The sequence below is a fragment of the Oncorhynchus gorbuscha genome, linkage group LG26 (genome assembly GCF_021184085.1).
Source record: "Oncorhynchus gorbuscha isolate QuinsamMale2020 ecotype Even-year linkage group LG26, OgorEven_v1.0, whole genome shotgun sequence".
Lineage (NCBI taxonomy): Eukaryota > Metazoa > Chordata > Actinopteri > Salmoniformes > Salmonidae > Oncorhynchus > Oncorhynchus gorbuscha.
In genome coordinates this window covers 11760099-11778636 of record NC_060198.1, presented here as the reverse complement: position 1 = coordinate 11778636, position 18538 = coordinate 11760099, and the positions used below count along the sequence as shown (strand labels likewise).

Below are 18538 nucleotides of genomic sequence, written 5' to 3'. Positions count from 1 at the left end.
TACTATGCCCAGGGCCAGGAGTTTTTCCTGACCACATGACCAGACCAAGTAAACTCCACGCCCTTATTTGGTTTATAAACAGGCAAATTGTCTCTGGCAGCCAAATACTCCATCTAAATTGAGGTACGGTTCTAGAAACATAAAGCCATCTACTTTCATATGAAAAATATCAATTTACTCGTGTTATAAAAGCAGTAAGGGCTCTGGTTCAGAGGGGACCTTGGGCTCTGGTTCAGAGGGGACCTCAAGGCCTTTTGCAACCGCTTCCGCCAAACGCAGTTTCCACCTTGTCAAATAGGCTCTGTTTCTCATGGATAAACCTTGGTTGAATAAACCTCCTTTTTCTTCCAGTGTTTTCCCCTTTCTCCCTTTTCTATTTGGGAATCCTGTTCTACAGGGTCCCCCAGAATACGTTGTAGCCACCGGAGGGACCACAAAATGCAGTTTCTCCCCTTCTATGACTGCATCTCCTTCTGGCACTTTCTTTGTATCGGGCTCCTTGGCAGCCACCAGAGGAATTTCTTTAAGCTGCCTCAATTCTTGTATGTTTTTGCAATTAATCAAGTTAGTCCGATAGCGTTCCCTCTTCAGTTGCATTTTTATACTCAAACGGTTTAGTCCGGCAGGCTTTGAGTCTTGGTTTATGCTGGGATGGACAAGTCTGGGCCACACAGTCTCTATTTCCCGTTCAGGGATGCTCAGGGATGCATATGGGTCCTGCACTTGTACATCCATGTTTGTGAACTGAGGGTTTCCAGTGGCCTGTGTGTATGGCTGGAAAAATCTTTCTGAAGGGCCACTATAGTAAGAAGGTGGGCAGTTGGGGTACAGTGGATACCCAAGGGGGTTAGGGAGGGGCACTGTACCAGGGAGCACGGTACTCGGGGGCATGGTACTAGGGAACACGGTACCAGGGGGAAAGCTACACCCTGGAGGGAAGGCGCTGGCGTAGGGGCTGCCGTGGTATGCCATGTACTGAGAGTACTGCACTGGGTCGGTTGCCATCAAAGATGCAGGAGGGTGTGTAGGATTGTTGGAGTATGGGTAAAGCCCCCGGAAGCTTTCCTTGTCCCCATCCCACTCTTTGTCTCGTTCCCACCATCTCTCTCTGTCCTTGTCTCTCTCAGATCTGCCCCCGTCTCTCTCTCTGTCCTGGTCTCTGGTGCTTGAGCGTCTGTCTCTGTATCTCTCAGATCTGCCCCTGTCTCTGTCTCTCTCTCTGTCCTGGTCTCTGGTGCTTGAGCATCTGTCTCTGTCTCTCTCAGATCTGCCCCTGTCTCTGTCCTGGTCTCTGGTGCTTGAGCGTCTGTCTCTGTCTCTCTCAGATCTGCCCCTGTCTCTGTCTCTCTCAGATCTGTCTCTGTCCTTGTCTCTGGTGCTTGAGCGTCTGTCTCTGTCTCTCTCAGATCTGCCCCTGTCTCTGTCTCTCTCAGATCTGCCCCTGTCTCTGTCTCTCTCAGATCTGCCCCTGTCTCTGTATCTCTCTCTGTCCTGGTCTCTGGTGCTTGAGCGTCTGTCTCTGTCTCTCTCAGATCTGCCCCTGTCTCTGTCTCGGTCCTGGTCTCTGGTGCTAGAGCGTTTGTATTTTGCGGTCCACCGATGGCAAGGAGGGCTGGAGTTGGAGCTATCTGATAACAAGGTAATACTGTGACATTTACTTGAGCATGCGCTCTCCTCTTTATCTTTCTCGCTCTCCTCTTTCTCCTTCTGTTTATCTTTCTCTCTCTCCTCTTTCTCCTTCTCTTTATCTTTCTCACTCTCCTCTTTCTCCTTCTCTTTATCTTTCTCATCAAATCGGGAGCTCCTTTTGCGAGAGGGCACCGTCCTCTCACTCTTAGAGTTGGTCTCGGGCTGGCCATGAAGTGGAGGCGGCTGACCTTGTGGCAGCTCCTCTCCCACAGAGGGTAAATCCTTGGAATTGTTGACAATCTTTGAGAGCCTGTCGATGTACACCCCTTTGTTGAGGACATCGAGGAAGTGCTGGAAGCCCTTGGCTGCTTTGTCCTGAACAATGAGATAAGGGACCAAACATGAGGAAACGTCAACAAATAACCATCCACTGCAACAGCTATATACATTTTAAACGTGTATGCTGGTCCGCTTCCAAAACACAATTGATCCCAGATATGGTACATAGTACATACCTCCTTATTCACCGTGGGATTGTGTCGCTGTGCCAATAAAGCCTCCACTTTGAGTTTCAGAGGATGCTCCTCTTCATGGACGTCCAGGGTAAGGCTGCCCTTCAATCTGCTGTCTTTGTGCAGGACGGACTCGTTCATCCGTTCCACAAAGCTTTTGACCACTTTGGGCGGATGGAGAACAAGCTTGGGAGGGACCTTCTGGTTGGCAGCCTCCTAGAGTAAATTGAGGAAAATATTGAAGGTACCGGCACCACCAGTATCAGAGAATTAAACAAACTATTCTGACCAACAGAAAGAAAAAACATTTGATTTTGAAACCATTCAATTTTGAGATAACCCACTAACTAAAAATGACAAAGTTAGTTAGTGGGTTATGCCGATTTCAGAACCATAAAACATTGTCCACCCAAATCTGCCAAGGGGTGGGTAGATGCCTAGTCTCCCTTACGGCAAGATCACGTGCTTACATAGTACACACACCATAGACATACAGTGCCTTCGGGAAGTATTCGGACCCCTTGACTTTCTCCAAATGTTGTTACGTTACAGCCTCATTACAATATATATATATATAATCCTCAGCAATCCACACACACAATACCCCATAAAAATCTGAAATACATTATTTACATAAGTATTCAGACCCTTTGCTGTGAGACTCAAAACTGAGCTCAGGTGCAATCTGTTTCCATTGATCATCCATTGTTTGGAAAGGCACACAACTAGAGGTCGACCGATTATGATTTTTCAATGCCGATACTGATTATTGGAGGACCAAAAAAGCCGATACCGATTAATCGGCCAATTTATTTAGTTGTAATAATGACAATTACAACAATACTGAATGAACACTTATTTTAACTTAATATAATATATCAATAAAATCAATGTAGCCTCAAATAAATAATGAAACATGTTCAATTTGGTTTAAATAATGCAAAAACAAAGTGTTGGAGAAGAAAGTAATATGTGCCAATATGCAATATGTGCCATGTAAAATATGTGCCATGTAAAAAAGCTAACGTTTATGTTCCTTGCTCAGAACATGTTAATATAGTTAATATATTATTTATAGGACAATTTCTCTCTATACCATTTGTATTTCATATACCTTTGACTATTGGATGTTCTTATAGGCACTATAGTATTGCCAGTGTAACAGTATAGCTTCTGTCCCTCTCCTCGCCCCTACCTGGGTTCGAACCAGGAACACATCGACAACAGCCACACTCAAAGCAGCGTTACCCATCGCTCCACAAAAGCCGCGGCGCTTGCAGTGCAAGGGGAATAACTACTCCATAATCTTAAAGCGAGTGACGTTTGAAACGGTATTAGCGCACACCCAGCTAAATAGCTAGCCATTTCACATTGGTTACACCAGCCATTAGGCTGATAGGCTTGAAGTCATAAACAGCGCTGTGCTTGTGACGAGCTGCTGGAAAAATGCACGAAAGTGCTGTTTGAATGAATGCTTACGGGCCTGCTGCTGCCTACCATCGCTCAGTCAGACTGCTCTATCAAATCAGACTTAATTATAACATAATAACACACAGAAATACGAGCCTTTGTTCATTAATATGGTCGAATCCGGAAACTATCATTTCGAAAACAAAACGTTTATTATTTCAGTGAAATACGGAACCGTTCGGTATTTTATCTAATGGGTGGCATCCCTAAGTCTAAATATTCTTGTTACATTGCACAACCGTCAATGTTATGTCATAATTACGTAAAATTCTGGCAAATTAGTTCGCAATGAGCCAGGCAGCCCAAACTGTTGCATATACCCTGACTCTTAAGTGCAATGAACGCAAGAGAAATTACACTATTTCACCTGGTTAATATTGCCTGCTAAAATGGATTAGTGATTACGATTGATTTTTTTTTAAAGATAAGTTTAATGCTAGCTAGCAATTTACCTTGGCTTCTACTGCATTCACGTAACAGGCAGGCTACTTGTGGAGTTCAATGGTTAGAGCGTTGGACTAGTTAACTGTACGGTTGCAAGATTGGATCCCCTGAGCTGACAAGGTGAAAATCTATCGTTCTGCCCCTGAACAAGGCAGTTAACCCACTCTTCCTAGGCCGTCATTGAAAATAAGAATGTGTTCTTTACTGACTTGCCTAGTTAAATAAAGGTATAACAAACCAACAAAAAAAAAGGAAATCGGTGCCCAAAAACACAGATTTCCGATTGTTATGAAAACGTGAATTTGGCCCTAATTAATCAGTCGACCTCTACACCCAACTGTCTATAAAGGTTCCACAGTTGACAGTGCATGTCACAGCAAAAACCAAGCCATGATGTAGCTCTACAAACAATTCCTTCAACAAGACAGATCTGGGGAAGGGTAACAAAACATTTTTGTACAGTGCCGTCCATCATTCTTAAATAGAAGAAGTTTGGACCACCAAGACTTTTCCTAGAGTTGGCCGCGAGGCCAGACTGAGCAATCGTGGGAGAAGGGCCTCTAGAGTCTCTGTGGAGATGGGAGAAACTTCCACTAAATCAGGCTTTAAATGGCAGAGTTGCCAGACGGAAGCCACTCCTCAGTAAAAGGTACATGACAGCCCGCTTGGAGCTTGCCAAACGACACCTAAAGAAACAAGATTCTCTGGTTTGATGAAACCAAAAATTAACTCTTTGGCTTGAATACCAAGAGTCACGTCTTGAGGAAACCTGGCACCATCCCTATGGTGAAGCATGGCGGTGGCAGCATCATGCTGTGGGGATGTTTTTCAGCAGCAGGGACTGGGAGACTGGTCAGGATCGAGGGAAAGATGACTGGCGCAAAGTACAGAGAGAGCCTTGATGAAAACCTGCTGCAGAGTGCTCAGGACCTCAGACTGGGACCAAGGTTCACCTTCCAACAGAACAACGACTCTAAGCACACAGCCAAGACAACGCAAGAGTGGCTTCGGAACAAGTCTTTGAATGTCCTTGTGTGGCCCAGTCAGCGCCCAGACTTGAACATCTCTGGAGAGACCTGAAAATAGCTGTGCAGCAACGCTCCCCATCCAACCTGACAGATCTTGAGAGGATCTGCAGAGAAGAATGGGAGAAACTCCACAAATACAGGTGTGCCAAGCTTGTAGAGTCATACCCAAGAAGACTTGAGGCTGTAGTCGCAGTCAAAGGTGCTTCAACAAAGTACTGAGTAAAGGGTTTGAATACTTATGTAAATGTGATTTCAGTTTTTTTAAATGATCGGTGATACTATCAAGAGCAGTGTGCGGTTTCCTTTTCCCCTCATGATGAATTAGCAAAAATGCCTAAACCCGTTTCTGCTTTGTCCTCATGGGGTAGTGTGTGTAGATGTGTAGATTGTGTGAGGAGAAATTTGATTGAATCATTTTTAGAAATCAGACTAATGTAACAAAATGTGGAAAAAGTCGAGGGGTATGAATACTTTCCGAAGGCAATGTATATAGTTTACTCACACACAGCTCCAGCTCTGAGAGGCCCAGCTTATGAGCTAAATCAGCAGCACGTTTCAATTCAGAATGGAAAATGGATGTGTCTATGCTACAAACGTGAGTGTATCAAACCCAAATCTATTAATTCTCTAATCAAACCCGAATCCTTTCCAACTAAAACTTATCGTTCCCGTATCAGAGCACATGCATCTAGATACATGTCAAATCATCTTGAAAAGGGAAAGATGCACATCCCTATTGTATTTATGTATATGTGGTGAAGTTGTGCTGTTGAGTTTGCGATGTAAGACACATTTCCTGAAAAGGACACACAAAGAACTAAGACTTTGAATATGTATGATGCTGATCAAGCCTACGTTGTCCCTGAATACTGATCTAAGGTCAGTTTAATATATATATATTTTTTTTACCTCTAAATGGTTAATGGGGACAGGTTTATGGGTAACTGATTCTAGATCTTCACTTAGGGGTTATTCAACTGCCTCTCCTTAGTCTATGTAATGGAACAGAACAGTCCATCAAACATCAGGAAATCAATCGATTCATCAATACAGATGTAGTAACAAGCACATACCTTTAAGCGACATTCATTGGTCCATGCCCGCTTTCTCAAAATGCAATTCACCCTCTCTTTAAGAGTAACATCGTTATTGGAAACATTTGTTGTTAACACTTCAAGGTCCTTGTCCTTCGTCTTCTGTTTCTGTTCTCTAGTCCTCCTCATGCTGGAGTATTCACTGTAGAGATCTCTGGCCATAGCCTGGCCGTTGCCTCTCGTCTCAAGGCCATCGTCCCATTGCCCTGAACTCGGTTCTCTGTACTCCCTCCGCTGACTGTATGTCTCTGGTTCTTCATACTCCCTCCGCTGACTCCGCTGACTGCATCATACTCCCTCTGACTGGTTCTCCATACTCCCTCCGCTGACTGCATCTCTCTGGTTCTCCATACTCCCTCTGGTGACTGCATCTGCTCTGGTTCTCCATACTCCCTCTCCGCTGACTGGCATCCTCTGGTTCTCCATACTCCCCTCCGCTGCATCGCTCTGGTTCTCCCTCATACACTCCTTCCCTCTGCATGTTCTTCTTCATACTCCTCCGCTGACTGCATGTCTCTGGCTCTTCATACTCCCTCTGGTGACTTCGCCTCTCTGGATCCATTGGGTACATTCTGCCAAGGTGCCTGAGCTGGGCTGATACTCCAGATAATAAAGGGGTGAACTGTACTGTGTGTCTGGGTGACAACTATAACACTAACGTTAAGCATGTGATGAATATAAACATGTTTTGTCGTTGATTATGCTACATTGGATGTTTTTTGCCCAGATATGCCTGTTCAAGGCAAGACATAAGGACTCAAAGTAATTAACAGGCTTCTAACAAACAAGTTCCAATATATAGGTAGTTCAATTTGACTTATATAATGCCAACCTGCTTGTAAAATATTGTTTTGAATGTTAGCTGAAATGTGCTAGGTAGTCATCTAATTTTCAGAGCAGGCCCGCATATAGCTTGCTAGCTAAATATTGTCAAATGTGAGCATGCCAGGTAGGAGAATATCGACAAAATATATAAAATATCCTAATCTAAAGTCACGTTGCCACTTAAAAAGGTGCAAGCAATGATTGTAATAATTGTTTACCTCCCGTCTGCCCCCTTCTAACGTGCTAATGCTACATTCGCAGGCCTTTGTGTTCGCCGTCTCGTTCGAGGTACCGATAACTTGCACGTACACAACCAGAGTCTGAAAAAAAATCGAAGAGCTTTGACTTGGAAATACTATTGTATATTGTTCAATTGCTAGAACGGTAACTGATCAAACAATAAACTCGTTTCCAGGCCCCTAATTCGAGTTAAATTATTTCAGCTTCATAGGACCAACAATTCCAATACTGCCACCAATAGGGCAGAATGCGAAAGTGCATGGGATTTTCTAATACAAAACCAATGGAAGGTGTCCCTGAAAAGGACTGTGAAGCTCAATGCGTTGAAATATGACACACTACACATTTACAATATTAGATAGAATATTTTATTCAATTACATATTTACAAAGTGAAAGATGATCTATAGAAATCGGTGGGCTGACTGAACTGAGGAATGAAACAATGGCAGTTCTTTTAGCTATCAGGCATGACAACTTACAAACATAATTCCGCCGCTAGTCTTTTCATCGCATTGATACACATGTACTATGCCCAGGGCCAGGAGTTTTTCCTGACCACATGACCAGACCAAGTAAACTCCACGCCCTTATTTGGTTTATAAACAGGCAAATTGTCTCTGGCAGCCAAATACTCCATCTAAATTGAGGTACGGTTCTAGAAACATAAAGCCATCTACTTTCATATGAAAAATATCCATTTACTCGTGTTATAAAAGCAGTAAGGGCTCTGGTTCAGAGGGGACCTCAAGGCCTTTTGCAACCGCTTCCGCCAAACGCAGTTTCCACCTTGTCAAATAGGCTCTGTTTCTCATGGATAAACCTTGGTTGAATAAACCTCCTTTTTCTTCCAGTGTTTTCCCCTTTCTCCCTTTTCTATTTGGGAATCCTGTTCTACAGGGTCCCCCAGAATACGTTGTAGCCACCGGAGGGACCACAAAATGCAGTTTCTCCCCTTCTATGACTGCATCTCCTTCTGGCACTTTCTTTGTACCGGGCTCCTTGGCAGCCACCAGAGGAGTTTCTTTAAGCTTAAGCTGCCTCATTCTCCCTCAAAACTTGAGACATCTGTGACATTGTGTTGTGTGACAAAACTGTACATTTTAAAGTGTCCGTTTATTGTCACCTGCACAAGGTGCACCTGTGTAATGATCATGCTGTTTAATCAGCTTCTTTATGACACAACTGTCAGGTGGATGGATTATCTTGGCAAAGATGGAACATTTCCTGGATTTTTTTTCTTCAGCACTTCACATGTTGCGTTTATGTTTTTGTTCAGTGCACAAATCTAGAAATATTCTGGTGGTAGAATGCAATGACATTCCAGGTGGTAGAATGCAATCAGTGGTGGAAAAACTACCCAATCATCATACTTGAGCAAAATTAAAGAAAATGACTCAAGTGAAAGTCACCCAGTAAAATACTACTTACGTAAAAAGTATTGGGTTTTAAAGATACCGAAGTATCAAAAGTAAATGTAATTGCTAAAATATACTTAAGTATCAAAAGGTAAAATAATTTCTAATTCCTTATATTAAGCTAACCAGATGGCACAATGTGTTCTCTTAATTTACGGACAGCCAGGGACACACTCTAATACTCAGGCCGCCAGATCAGAGGCAGTAGAGATGACCAGGGATGTTCTGATAAGTGTGTGAATTGGACCATTTTCCTGTCCTGCTAGGTATTCAAAATGTAATGAGTACTTTTTGGTGTCAGGGAAATTGTATTGAGTAAAAAGTACATTATTTTCTTTACGAATATAGCAAAGTAAAAGTTGTCAAAAATAAAAATAGTCAAATAAAGAACAGATACTCCCAAAAACAACTCACTCATCGGCCAGTTAATTTGGTACACCACCCCATTTACGAAAATGGATCGCTCTTACAGACAGTGAGTCACGTGGCCGTGACTTGCTATATAAAGCAGGGAGACAGGGATTGACGCATTAGAGTTACTGTTCCATTAAATGTTAGAATGTACAAAACAACTGAACTAAGCGACTTTAAGCATGTTATGATCGTCGGTGCCAGGCACGCCTGTATCTCAGAAATGGCCACCTTCCTGGGCTTTTCAGGCAGAACAGTGTCTAGTGTTAACCGATAATTTATTTTACCTTTATTTAACTAGGTAAGTCAGTTTAAGAACAAATTCTTATTTTCAATGACGGCCTAGGAACAGTGGGTTAACTGCCTGTTCAGGGGCAGAACAACCGATTTGTACCTTGTCAGCACGTGGGTTTGAACTTGCAACCTTCCGGTTACTAGTCCAACACTCTAACCACTAGACTACCCTGCGAATGATGCAACAAACAAACAAAAAAACTCCATTCTGCAGCAGTCCTGTTGGCGAAAACAACTTGTTGATGAGAGGTCAAAAGAGAATGGCAAGAATCGTGTAAGCTAACAGACGGGCCACAAACAGAGAAAAAATGGCGGTGTGCCGAACAGCATCTCAGAATGCACAACTTGTCGATCCTTGTCACGGATGGGCTATTGCAGCAGACGACCACACCGGGTTCCACAGCTAAAAACAAGAAGCAGCAGCTCCAGTGGGCATGTGATCATCAACACTGGACAATCGAGGAGCATGACAGCAAGTTCAGTTTACTTGAGTGGCCTGTGCAGTCCTCAGACCTCAACCCAGTACAGCATCTTTGGGATGAGATGGAATGGGCTGTTTGCAGCATGAATGTATTGCCGTCCAATCTGCAGCAACTGCGTGATGCCATCGCACCAGCATCCATGTGGAACGTTTCAGACAACTTGTAGAGTGCCCCGAACAATTCAGGCCGTTCTGGAGGAAAAGGAGGATCCGACCCGTTATGTACCTAATAAACTGGCCAGTGAGTGTATATTAGATAAAGAGAATGTTAGCCAACGGATGTCCACGGGGTCTGGATGGGTCAGCAGCAGGTTCGAAGGGGAGGTGAGCTCATGACGCACTGTGAAGATCAGCAGAAAAGAAGAAGACTTGAGATGAATGATGTCATTGCGCGAGTGTCACAAATAAAAGATTCTCTAGGTATTATTAGTGACATCTTACATTTTAAGGTGTTATCTGACTACACATTCATTGACATGAAACAGATGTTGAATTTCAAGCTGTTTTACCTACAACAGCCGCCCTTTCAGGTTATGTTGGGGCTTCTGATGGGACTTCTTTTAAATGCATCGATTTCTGCTTCATCTTCAGGTTGAACTCGACAAGCTGCGGAAAAAAACAACATAATTATTGTCTTTAAAAAGGCTTGGTCATATTGATATCTCAAATCCTCACTATTTAATTAGTAGAAAATCAAGAGGGACACATCAAGGTTGTGGTGTTTCTGCCACTCTCTGGGGATGAAATGTATTAACGTTTAGAATAGATGCAGACATGTATTCTTCATAACCAATAGGGGACATCACAAATTAGTGAAGTACCTTCATAGCAAAGACAGTACTTTGATTCATTCGAGCAAATGTGGTCTCGGAACTCAAAATGTCACAAACCTTTTTCTTTAATTTCACCTTCATCTCTTCGTCTGTCCTTTTCTGCTCAGTCTCCCAGTCTGGCTTTTTCTCAGCCTCGGGTTCAGAAAGGGCAGATAGGTCCGTTGCAGCCACATTCACCACAGAGTCTGCAAACAGCCTCTGCCATTCTGTCAATGATTTGTCCTTCGCTTCTGGCGCCGTCTTGGGCTCTGGTTCAGAGGGGACCTCAAGGCCTTTTGCAACCGCTTCCGCCAAACGCAGTTTCCACCTTGTCAAATAGGCTCTGTTTCTCATGGATAAACCTTGGTTGAATAAACCTTCTTTTTCTTCCAGTGTTTTCCCCTTTCTCCCTTTTCTATTTGGGAATCCTGTTCTACAGGGTCCCCCAGAATACGTTGTAGCCACCGGAGGGACCACAAAATGCAGTTTCTCCCCTTCTATGACTGCATCTCCTTCTGGCACTTTCTTTGTACCGGGCTCCTTGGCAGCCACCAGAGGAATTTCTTTAAGCTGCCTCAATTCTTGTATGTTTTTGCAATTAATCAAGTTAGTCCGATAGCGTTCCCTCTTCAGTTGCATTTTTATACTCAAACGGTTTAGTCCGGCAGGCTTTGAGTCTTGGTTTATGCTGGGATGGACAAGTCTGGGCCACACAGTCTCTATTTCCCGTTCAGGGATGCTCAGGGATGCATATGGGTCCTGCACTTGTACATCCATGTTTGTGAACTGAGGGTTTCCAGTGGCCTGTGTGTATGGCTGGAAAAATCTTTCTGAAGGGCCACTATAGTAAGAAGGTGGGCAGTTGGGGTACAGTGGATACCCAAGGGGGTTAGGGAGGGGCACTGTACCAGGGAGCACGGTACTCGGGGGCATGGTACTAGGGAACACGGTACCAGGGGGAAAGCTACACCCTGGAGGGAAGGCGCTGGCGTAGGGGCTGCCGTGGTATGCCATGTACTGAGAGTACTGCACTGGGTCGGTTGCCATCAAAGATGCAGGAGGGTGTGTAGGATTGTTGGAGTATGGGTAAAGCCCCCGGAAGCTTTCCTTGTCCCCATCCCACTCTTTGTCTCGTTCCCACCATCTCTCTCTGTCCTTGTCTCTCTCAGATCTGCCCCCGTCTCTCTCTCTGTCCTGGTCTCTGGTGCTTGAGCGTCTGTCTCTGTATCTCTCTCTGTCCTGGTCTCTGGTGCTTGAGCGTCTGTCTCTGTATCTCTCAGATCTGCCCCTGTCTCTGTCTCTCTCTCTGTCCTGGTCTCTGGTGCTTGGGCATCTGTCTCTGTCTCTCTCAGATCTGCCCCTGTCTCTGTCTCTCTCAGATCTGCCCCTGTCTCTGTCCTTGTCTCTGGTGCTTGAGCGTCTTGCTCTGTCTCTCTCAGATCTGCCCCTGTCTCTGTCTCTCTCAGATCTGCCCCTGTCTCTGTATCTCTCTCTGTCCTGGTCTCTGGTGCTTGAGCGTCTGTCTCTGTCTCTCTCAGATCTGCCCCTGTCTCTGTCTCGGTCCTGGTCTCTGGTGCTAGAGCGTTTGTATTTTGCGGTCCACCGATGGCAAGGAGGGCTGGAGTTGGAGCTATCTGATAACAAGGTAATACTGTGACATTTACTTGAGCATGCGCTCTCCTCTTTATCTTTCTCGCTCTCCTCTTTCTCCTTCTGTTTATCTTTCTCACTCTCCTCTTTCTCCTTCTGTTTATCTTTCTCATCAAATCGGGAGCTCCTTTTGCGAGAGGGCACCGTCCTCTCACTCTTAGAGTTGGTCTCGGGCTGGCCATGAAGTGGAGGCGGCTGACCTTGTGGCAGCTCCTCTCCCACAGAGGGTAAATCCTTGGAATTGTTGACAATCTTTGAGAGCCTGTCGATGTACACCCCTTTGTTGAGGACATCGAGGAAGTGCTGGAAGCCCTTGGCTGCTTTGTCCTGAACAATGAGATAAGGGACCAAACATGAGGAAACGTCAACAAATAACCATCCACTGCAACAGCTATATACATTTTAAACGTGTATGCTGGTCCGCTTCCAAAACACAATTGATCCCAGATATGGTACATAGTACATACCTCCTTATTCACCGTGGGATTGTGTCGCTGTGCCAATAAAGCCTCCACTTTGAGTTTCAGAGGATGCTCCTCTTCATGGACGTCCAGGGTAAGGCTGCCCTTCAATCTGCTGTCTTTGTGCAGGACGGACTCGTTCATCCGTTCCACAAAGCTTTTGACCACTTTGGGCGGATGGAGAACAAGCTTGGGAGGGACCTTCTGGTTGGCAGCCTCCTAGAGTAAATTGAGGAAAATATTGAAGGTACCGGCACCACCAGTATCAGAGAATTAAACAAACTATTCTGACCAACAGAAAGAAAAAACATTTGATTTTGAAACCATTCAATTTTGAGATAACCCACTAACTAAAAATGACAAAGTTAGTTAGTGGGTTATGCCGATTTCAGAACCATAAAACATTGTCCACCCAAATCTGCCAAGGGGTGGGTAGATGCCTAGTCTCCCTTACGGCAAGATCACGTGCTTACATAGTACACACACCATAGACATACAGTGCATTCGGGAAGTATTCGGACCCCTTGACTTTCTCCAAATGTTGTTACGTTACAGCCTCATTACAATATATATATATATAATCCTCAGCAATCCACACACTCAATACCCCATAAAAATCTGAAATACATTATTTACATAAGTATTCAGACCCTTTGCTGTGAGACTCAAAACTGAGCTCAGGTGCAATCTGTTTCCATTGATCATCCATTGTTTGGAAAGGCACACAACTAGAGGTCGACCGATTATGATTTTTCAATGCCGATACTGATTATTGGAGGACCAAAGAAGCCGATACCGATTAATCGGCCAATTTATTTAGTTGTAATAATGACAATTACAACAATACTGAATGAACACTTATTTTAACTTAATATAATATATCAATAAAATCAATGTAGCCTCAAATAAATAATGAAACATGTTCAATTTGGTTTAAATAATGCAAAAACAAAGTGTTGGAGAAGAAAGTAATATGTGCCCATATGCAATATGTGCCATGTAAAATATGTGCCATGTAAAAAAGCTAACGTTTATGTTCCTTGCTCAGAACATGTTAATATAGTTAATATATTATTTATAGGACAATTTCTCTCTATACCATTTGTATTTCATATACCTTTGACTATTGGATGTTCTTATAGGCACTATAGTATTGCCAGTGTAAAAGTATAGCTTCTGTCCCTCTCCTCGCCCCTACCTGGGCTCGAACCAGGAACACATCAACAACAGCCACACTCAAAGCAGCGTTACCCATCGCTCCACAAAAGCCGCGGCCCTTGCAGTGCAAGGGGAATAACTACTCCATAATCTTAAAGCGAGTGACGTTTGAAACGGTATTAGCGCACACCCAGCTAAATAGCTAGCCATTTCACATTGGTTACACCAGCCATTAGGCTGATAGGCTTGAAGTCATAAACAGCGCTGTGCTTGTGACGAGCTGCTGGAAAAACGCACGAAAGTGCTGTTTGAATGAATGATTACGGGCCTGCTGCTGCCTACCATCACTCAGTCAGACTGCTCTATCAAATCAGACTTAATTATAACATAATAACACACAGAAATACGAGCCTTTGTTCATTAATATGGTCGAATCCGGAAACTATCATTTCGAAAACAAAAAGTTTATTATTTCAGTGAAATACGGAACCGTTCGGTATTTTATCTAATGGGTGGCATCCCTAAGTCTAAATATTCTTGTTACATTGCACAACCGTCAATGTTATGTCATAATTACGTAAAATTCTGGCAAATTAGTTCGCAATGAGCAAGGCAGCCCAAACTGTTGCATATACCCTGACTCTTAAGTGCAATGAACGCAAGAGAAATTACACTATTTCACCTGGTTAATATTGCCTGCTAAAATGGATTAGTGATTACGATTGATTTTTTTTTTTAAAGATAAGTTTAATGCTAGCTAGCAATTCACCTTGGCTTCTACTGCATTCACGTAACAGGCAGGCTACTTGTGGAGTTCAATGGTTAGAGCGTTGGACTAGTTAACTGTACGGTTGCAAGATTGGATCCCCTGAGCTGACAAGGTGAAAATCTATCGTTCTGCCCCTGAACACGGCAGTTAACCCACTCTTCCTAGGCCGTCATTGAAAATAAGAATGTGTTCTTTACTGACTTGCCTAGTTAAATAAAGGTATAACAAACCAACAAAAAAAAGGAAATCGGTGGCCAAAAACACAGATTTCCGATTGTTATGAAAACGTGAATTTGGCCCTAATTAATCAGTCGACCTCTACACCCAACTGTCTATAAAGGTTCCACAGTTGACAGTGCATGTCACAGCAAAAACCAAGCCATGATGTAGCTCTACAAACAATTCCTTCAACGAGACAGATCTGGGGAAGGGTAACAAAACATTTTTGTACAGTGCCGTCCATCATTCTTAAATAGAAGAAGTTTGGACCACCAAGACTTTTCCTAGAGTTGGCCGCGAGGCCAGACTGAGCAATCGTGGGAGAAGGGCCTCTAGAGTCTCTGTGGAGATGGGAGAAACTTCCACTAAATCAGGCTTTAAATGGCAGAGTTGCCAGACGGAAGCCACTCCTCAGTAAAAGGTACATGACAGCCCGCTTGGAGCTTGCCAAACGACACCTAAAGAAACAAGATTCTCTGGTTTGATGAAACCAAGATTGAACTCTTTGGCTTGAATACCAAGAGTCACGTCTTGAGGAAACCTGGCACCATCCCTATGGTGAAGCATGGCGGTGGCAGCATCATGCTGTGGGGATGTTTTTCAGCAGCAGGGACTGGGAGACTGGTCAGGATCGAGGGAAAGATGACTGGCGCAAAGTACAGAGAGAGCCTTGATGAAAACCTGCTGCAGAGTGCTCAGGACCTCAGACTGGGACCAAGGTTCACCTTCCAACAGAACAACGCCTCTAAGCACACAGCCAAGACAACGCAAGAGTGGCTTCGGAACAAGTCTTTGAATGTCCTTGTGTGGCCCAGTCAGCGCCCAGACTTGAACATCTCTGGAGAGACCTGAAAATAGCTGTGCAGCAACGCTCCCCATCCAACCTGACAGATCTTGAGAGGATCTGCAGAGAAGAATGGGAGAAACTCCACAAATACAGGTGTGCCAAGCTTGTAGAGTCATACCCAAGAAGACTTGAGGCTGTAGTCGCAGTCAAAGGTGCTTCAACAAAGTACTGAGTAAAGGGTTTGAATACTTATGTAAATGTTATTTCAGTTTTTTTAAATGATCGGTGATACTATCAAGAGCAGTGTGCGGTTTCCTTTTCCCCTCATAATGAATTAGCAAAAATGCCTAAACCCGTTTCTGCTTTGTCCTCATGGGGTATTGTGTGTAGATGTGTAGATTGTGTGAGGAGAAATTTGATTGAATCATTTTTAGAAATCAGACTAATGTAACAAAATGTGGAAAAAGTCGAGGGGTATGAATACTTTCCGAAGGCACTGTATATAGTTTACTCACACACAGCTCCAGCTCTGAGAGGCCCAGCTTATGAGCTAAATCAGCAGCACGTTTCAATTCAGAATGGAAAATGGATGTGTCTATGCTACAAACGTGAGTGTATCAAACCCAAATCTATTAATTCTCTAATCAAACCCGAATCCTTTCCAACTAAAACTTATCGTTCCCGTATCAGAGCACATGCATCTAGATACATGTCAAATCATCTTGAAAAGGGAAAGATGCACATCCCTATTGTATTTATGTATATGTGGTGAAGTTGTGCTGTTGAGTATGCGATGTAAGACACATTTCCTGAAAAGGACACACAAAGAACTAAGAAAGACTTTGAATATGTATGATGCTGATCAAGCCTACGTTGTCCCTGAATACTGATCTAAGGTCAGTTTAATATATATATATTTTTTTACCTCTAAATGGTTAATGGGGACAGGTTTATGGGTAACTGATTCTAGATCTTCACTTAGGGGTTATTCAACTGCCTCTCCTTAGTCTATGTAATGGAACAGAACAGTCCATCAAACATCAGGAAATCAATCGATTCATCAATACAGATGTAGTAACAAGCACATACCTTTAAGCGACATTCATTGGTCCATGCCCGCTTTCTCAAAATGCAATTCACCCTCTCTTTAAGAGTAACATCGTTATTGGAAACATTTGTTGTTAACACTTCAAGGTCCTTGTCCTTCGTCTTCTGTTTCTGTTCTCTAGTCCTCCTCATGCTGGAGTATTCACTGTAGAGATCTCTGGCCATAGCCTGGCCGTTGCCTCTCGTCTCAAGGCCATCGTCCCATTGCCCTGAACTCGGTTCTCTGTACTCCCTCCGCTGACTGTATGTCTCTGGTTCTTCATACTCCCTCCGCTGACTGTATGTCTCTAGTTCTTCATACTCCCTCTGCTGACTGCATCTCTCTGGTTCTCCATACTCCCTCCGCTGACTGCATCTCTCTGGTTCTCCATACTCCCTCCGCTGACTGCATCTCTCTGGTTCTCCATACTCCCTCCGCTGACTGCATCTCTCTGGTTCTCCATACTCCCTCCGCTGACTGAATATCTCTGGTTCTCCATACTCCCTCCGCTGACTGCATCTCTCTGGTTCTCCATACTCCCTCTGCTGACTGCATCTCTCTGGTTCTCCATACTCCCTCCGCTGACTGCATCTCTCTGGTTCTCCATACTCCCTCCGCTGACTGCATCTCTCTGGTTCTCCATACTCCCTCCGCTGACTGCATCTCTCTGGTTCTCCATACTCCCTCCGCTGACTGAATCTCTCTGGTTCTCCATACTCCCTCCGCTGACTGCATCGCTCTGGTTCTTCATACTCCCTCCGCTGACTGCATCGCTCTGGTTCTCCATACTCCCTCCGCTGACTGCATCGCTCTGGTTCTTCATACTCCCTCCGCTGACTGCATGTCTCTGGCTCTTCATACTCCCTCTGGTGACTTCGCCTCTCTGGATCCATTGGGTACATTCTGCCAAGGTGCCTGAGCTGGGCTGATACTCCAGATAATAAAGGGGTGAACTGTACTGTGTGTCTGGGTGACAACTATAACACTAACGTTAAGCATGTGATGAATATAAACATGTTTTGTCGTTGATTATGCTACATTGGATGTTTTTTTGCCCAGATATGCCTGTTCAAGGCAAGACATAAGGACTCAAAGTAATTAACAGGCTTCTAACAAACAAGTTCCAATATATAGGTAGTTCAATTTGACTTATATAATGCCAACCTGCTTGTAAAATATTGTTTTGAATGTTAGCTGAAATGTGCTAGGTAGTCATCTAATTTTCAGAGCAGGCCCGCATATAGCTTGCTAGCTAAATATTGTCAAATGTGAGCATGCCAGGTAGGAGAATATCGACAAAATATATAAAATATCCTAATCTAAAGTCACGTTGCCACTTAAAAAGGTGCAAGCAATGATTGTAATAATTGTTTACCTCCCGTCTGCCCCCTTCTAACGTGCTAATGCTACATTCGCAGGCCTTTGTGTTCGCCGTCTCGTTCGAGGTACCGATAACTTGCACGTAACACAACCAGAGTCTGAAAAAAAATCGAAGAGCTTTGACTTGGAAATACTATTATATATTGTTCAATTGCTAGAACGGTAACTGATCAAACAATAAACTCGTTTCCAGGCCCCTAATTCGAGTTAAATTATTTCAGCTTCATAGGATCAAAAATTCCAATACTGCCACCAATAGGACAGAATGCGAAAGTGCATGGGATTTTCTAATACAAAACCAATGGAAGGTGTCCCTGAAAAGGACTGTGAAGCTCAATGCGTTGAAATATGACACACTACACATTTACAA

The 18538-nt window shown here is 43.8% G+C and overlaps 3 protein-coding genes across 4 annotated transcripts; all 3 read right to left on the bottom strand.

Annotated features, from left to right (window-relative positions):
* Positions 1-177: 177 nt before the first annotated feature.
* Positions 178-11907, bottom strand: LOC124015237. Of its 2 annotated transcripts, XR_006835124.1 has the most exons (4): positions 10736-11907; positions 10355-10451; positions 7988-10185; positions 178-243 (listed from the first exon to the last, which is right to left on the bottom strand). XR_006835124.1 is itself a non-coding variant. In XM_046330297.1 (3 exons), exons 1-2 carry the CDS (start codon positions 11702-11704, stop codon positions 10377-10379), a joined length of 1044 nt encoding a protein of 347 aa, XP_046186253.1. In that variant the 5' UTR covers positions 11705-11907; the 3' UTR covers positions 7588-10185; positions 10355-10376. The 2 variants fall into 2 exon arrangements, 1 of the variants encoding a protein (XP_046186253.1); XM_046330297.1 differs by lacking the exon at positions 178-243 and having other exon boundaries at positions 7588-10185.
* LOC124016447 (cilia- and flagella-associated protein 251-like) lies at positions 642-6739 on the bottom strand. Its single transcript, XM_046332020.1, has 6 exons — positions 6498-6739; positions 6157-6442; positions 2145-2357; positions 1440-2004; positions 867-989; positions 642-646 (listed from the first exon to the last, which is right to left on the bottom strand). The coding sequence occupies exons 1-6, from the start codon at positions 6737-6739 to the stop codon at positions 642-644; spliced, it is 1434 nt and encodes a 477-aa protein (XP_046187976.1).
* On the bottom strand, positions 11704-18411 carry LOC124016446 (repetin-like). Its single transcript, XM_046332019.1, has 5 exons — positions 17149-18411; positions 16791-17076; positions 12775-12987; positions 12103-12634; positions 11704-11759 (listed from the first exon to the last, which is right to left on the bottom strand). Exons 1-5 carry the CDS (start codon positions 17688-17690, stop codon positions 11704-11706), a joined length of 1629 nt encoding a protein of 542 aa, XP_046187975.1. The 5' UTR covers positions 17691-18411.
* Positions 18412-18538: the final 127 nt, after the last annotated feature.

Bases quoted from the DNA above. Each gene is read 5' to 3' on its own strand.
- LOC124016447 (XM_046332020.1), bottom strand. From the start codon at position 6,739: ATGGATCCAGAGAGGCGAAGTCACCAGAGGGAGTATGAAGAGCCAGAG. The intron at 2,358-6,156 runs GTATGTGCTTGT...AATTTACTCTAG, and splicing joins CCAATGAATGTCGCTTAAAG to GAGGCTGCCAACCAGAAGGT. The intron at 990-1,439 runs GCAGATCTGAGA...CAACCGACCCAG, and splicing joins TGAGAGAGACAGAGACAGGG to TGCAGTACTCTCAGTACATG.
- LOC124015237 (XM_046330297.1), bottom strand. From the start codon at position 11,704: ATGGCAACCGACCCAGTGCAGTACTCTCAGTACATGGCATACCACGGC. The intron at 10,452-10,735 runs GTTTGTGACATT...TTTTTTCCGCAG, and splicing joins AGGTGAAATTAAAGAAAAAG to CTTGTCGAGTTCAACCTGAA.
- LOC124016446 (XM_046332019.1), bottom strand. From the start codon at position 17,690: ATGTACCCAATGGATCCAGAGAGGCGAAGTCACCAGAGGGAGTATGAA. The intron at 12,988-16,790 runs GTATGTGCTTGT...AATTTACTCTAG, and splicing joins CCAATGAATGTCGCTTAAAG to GAGGCTGCCAACCAGAAGGT. The intron at 12,635-12,774 runs GTATGTACTATG...CTCATTGTTCAG, and splicing joins ATCCCACGGTGAATAAGGAG to GACAAAGCAGCCAAGGGCTT.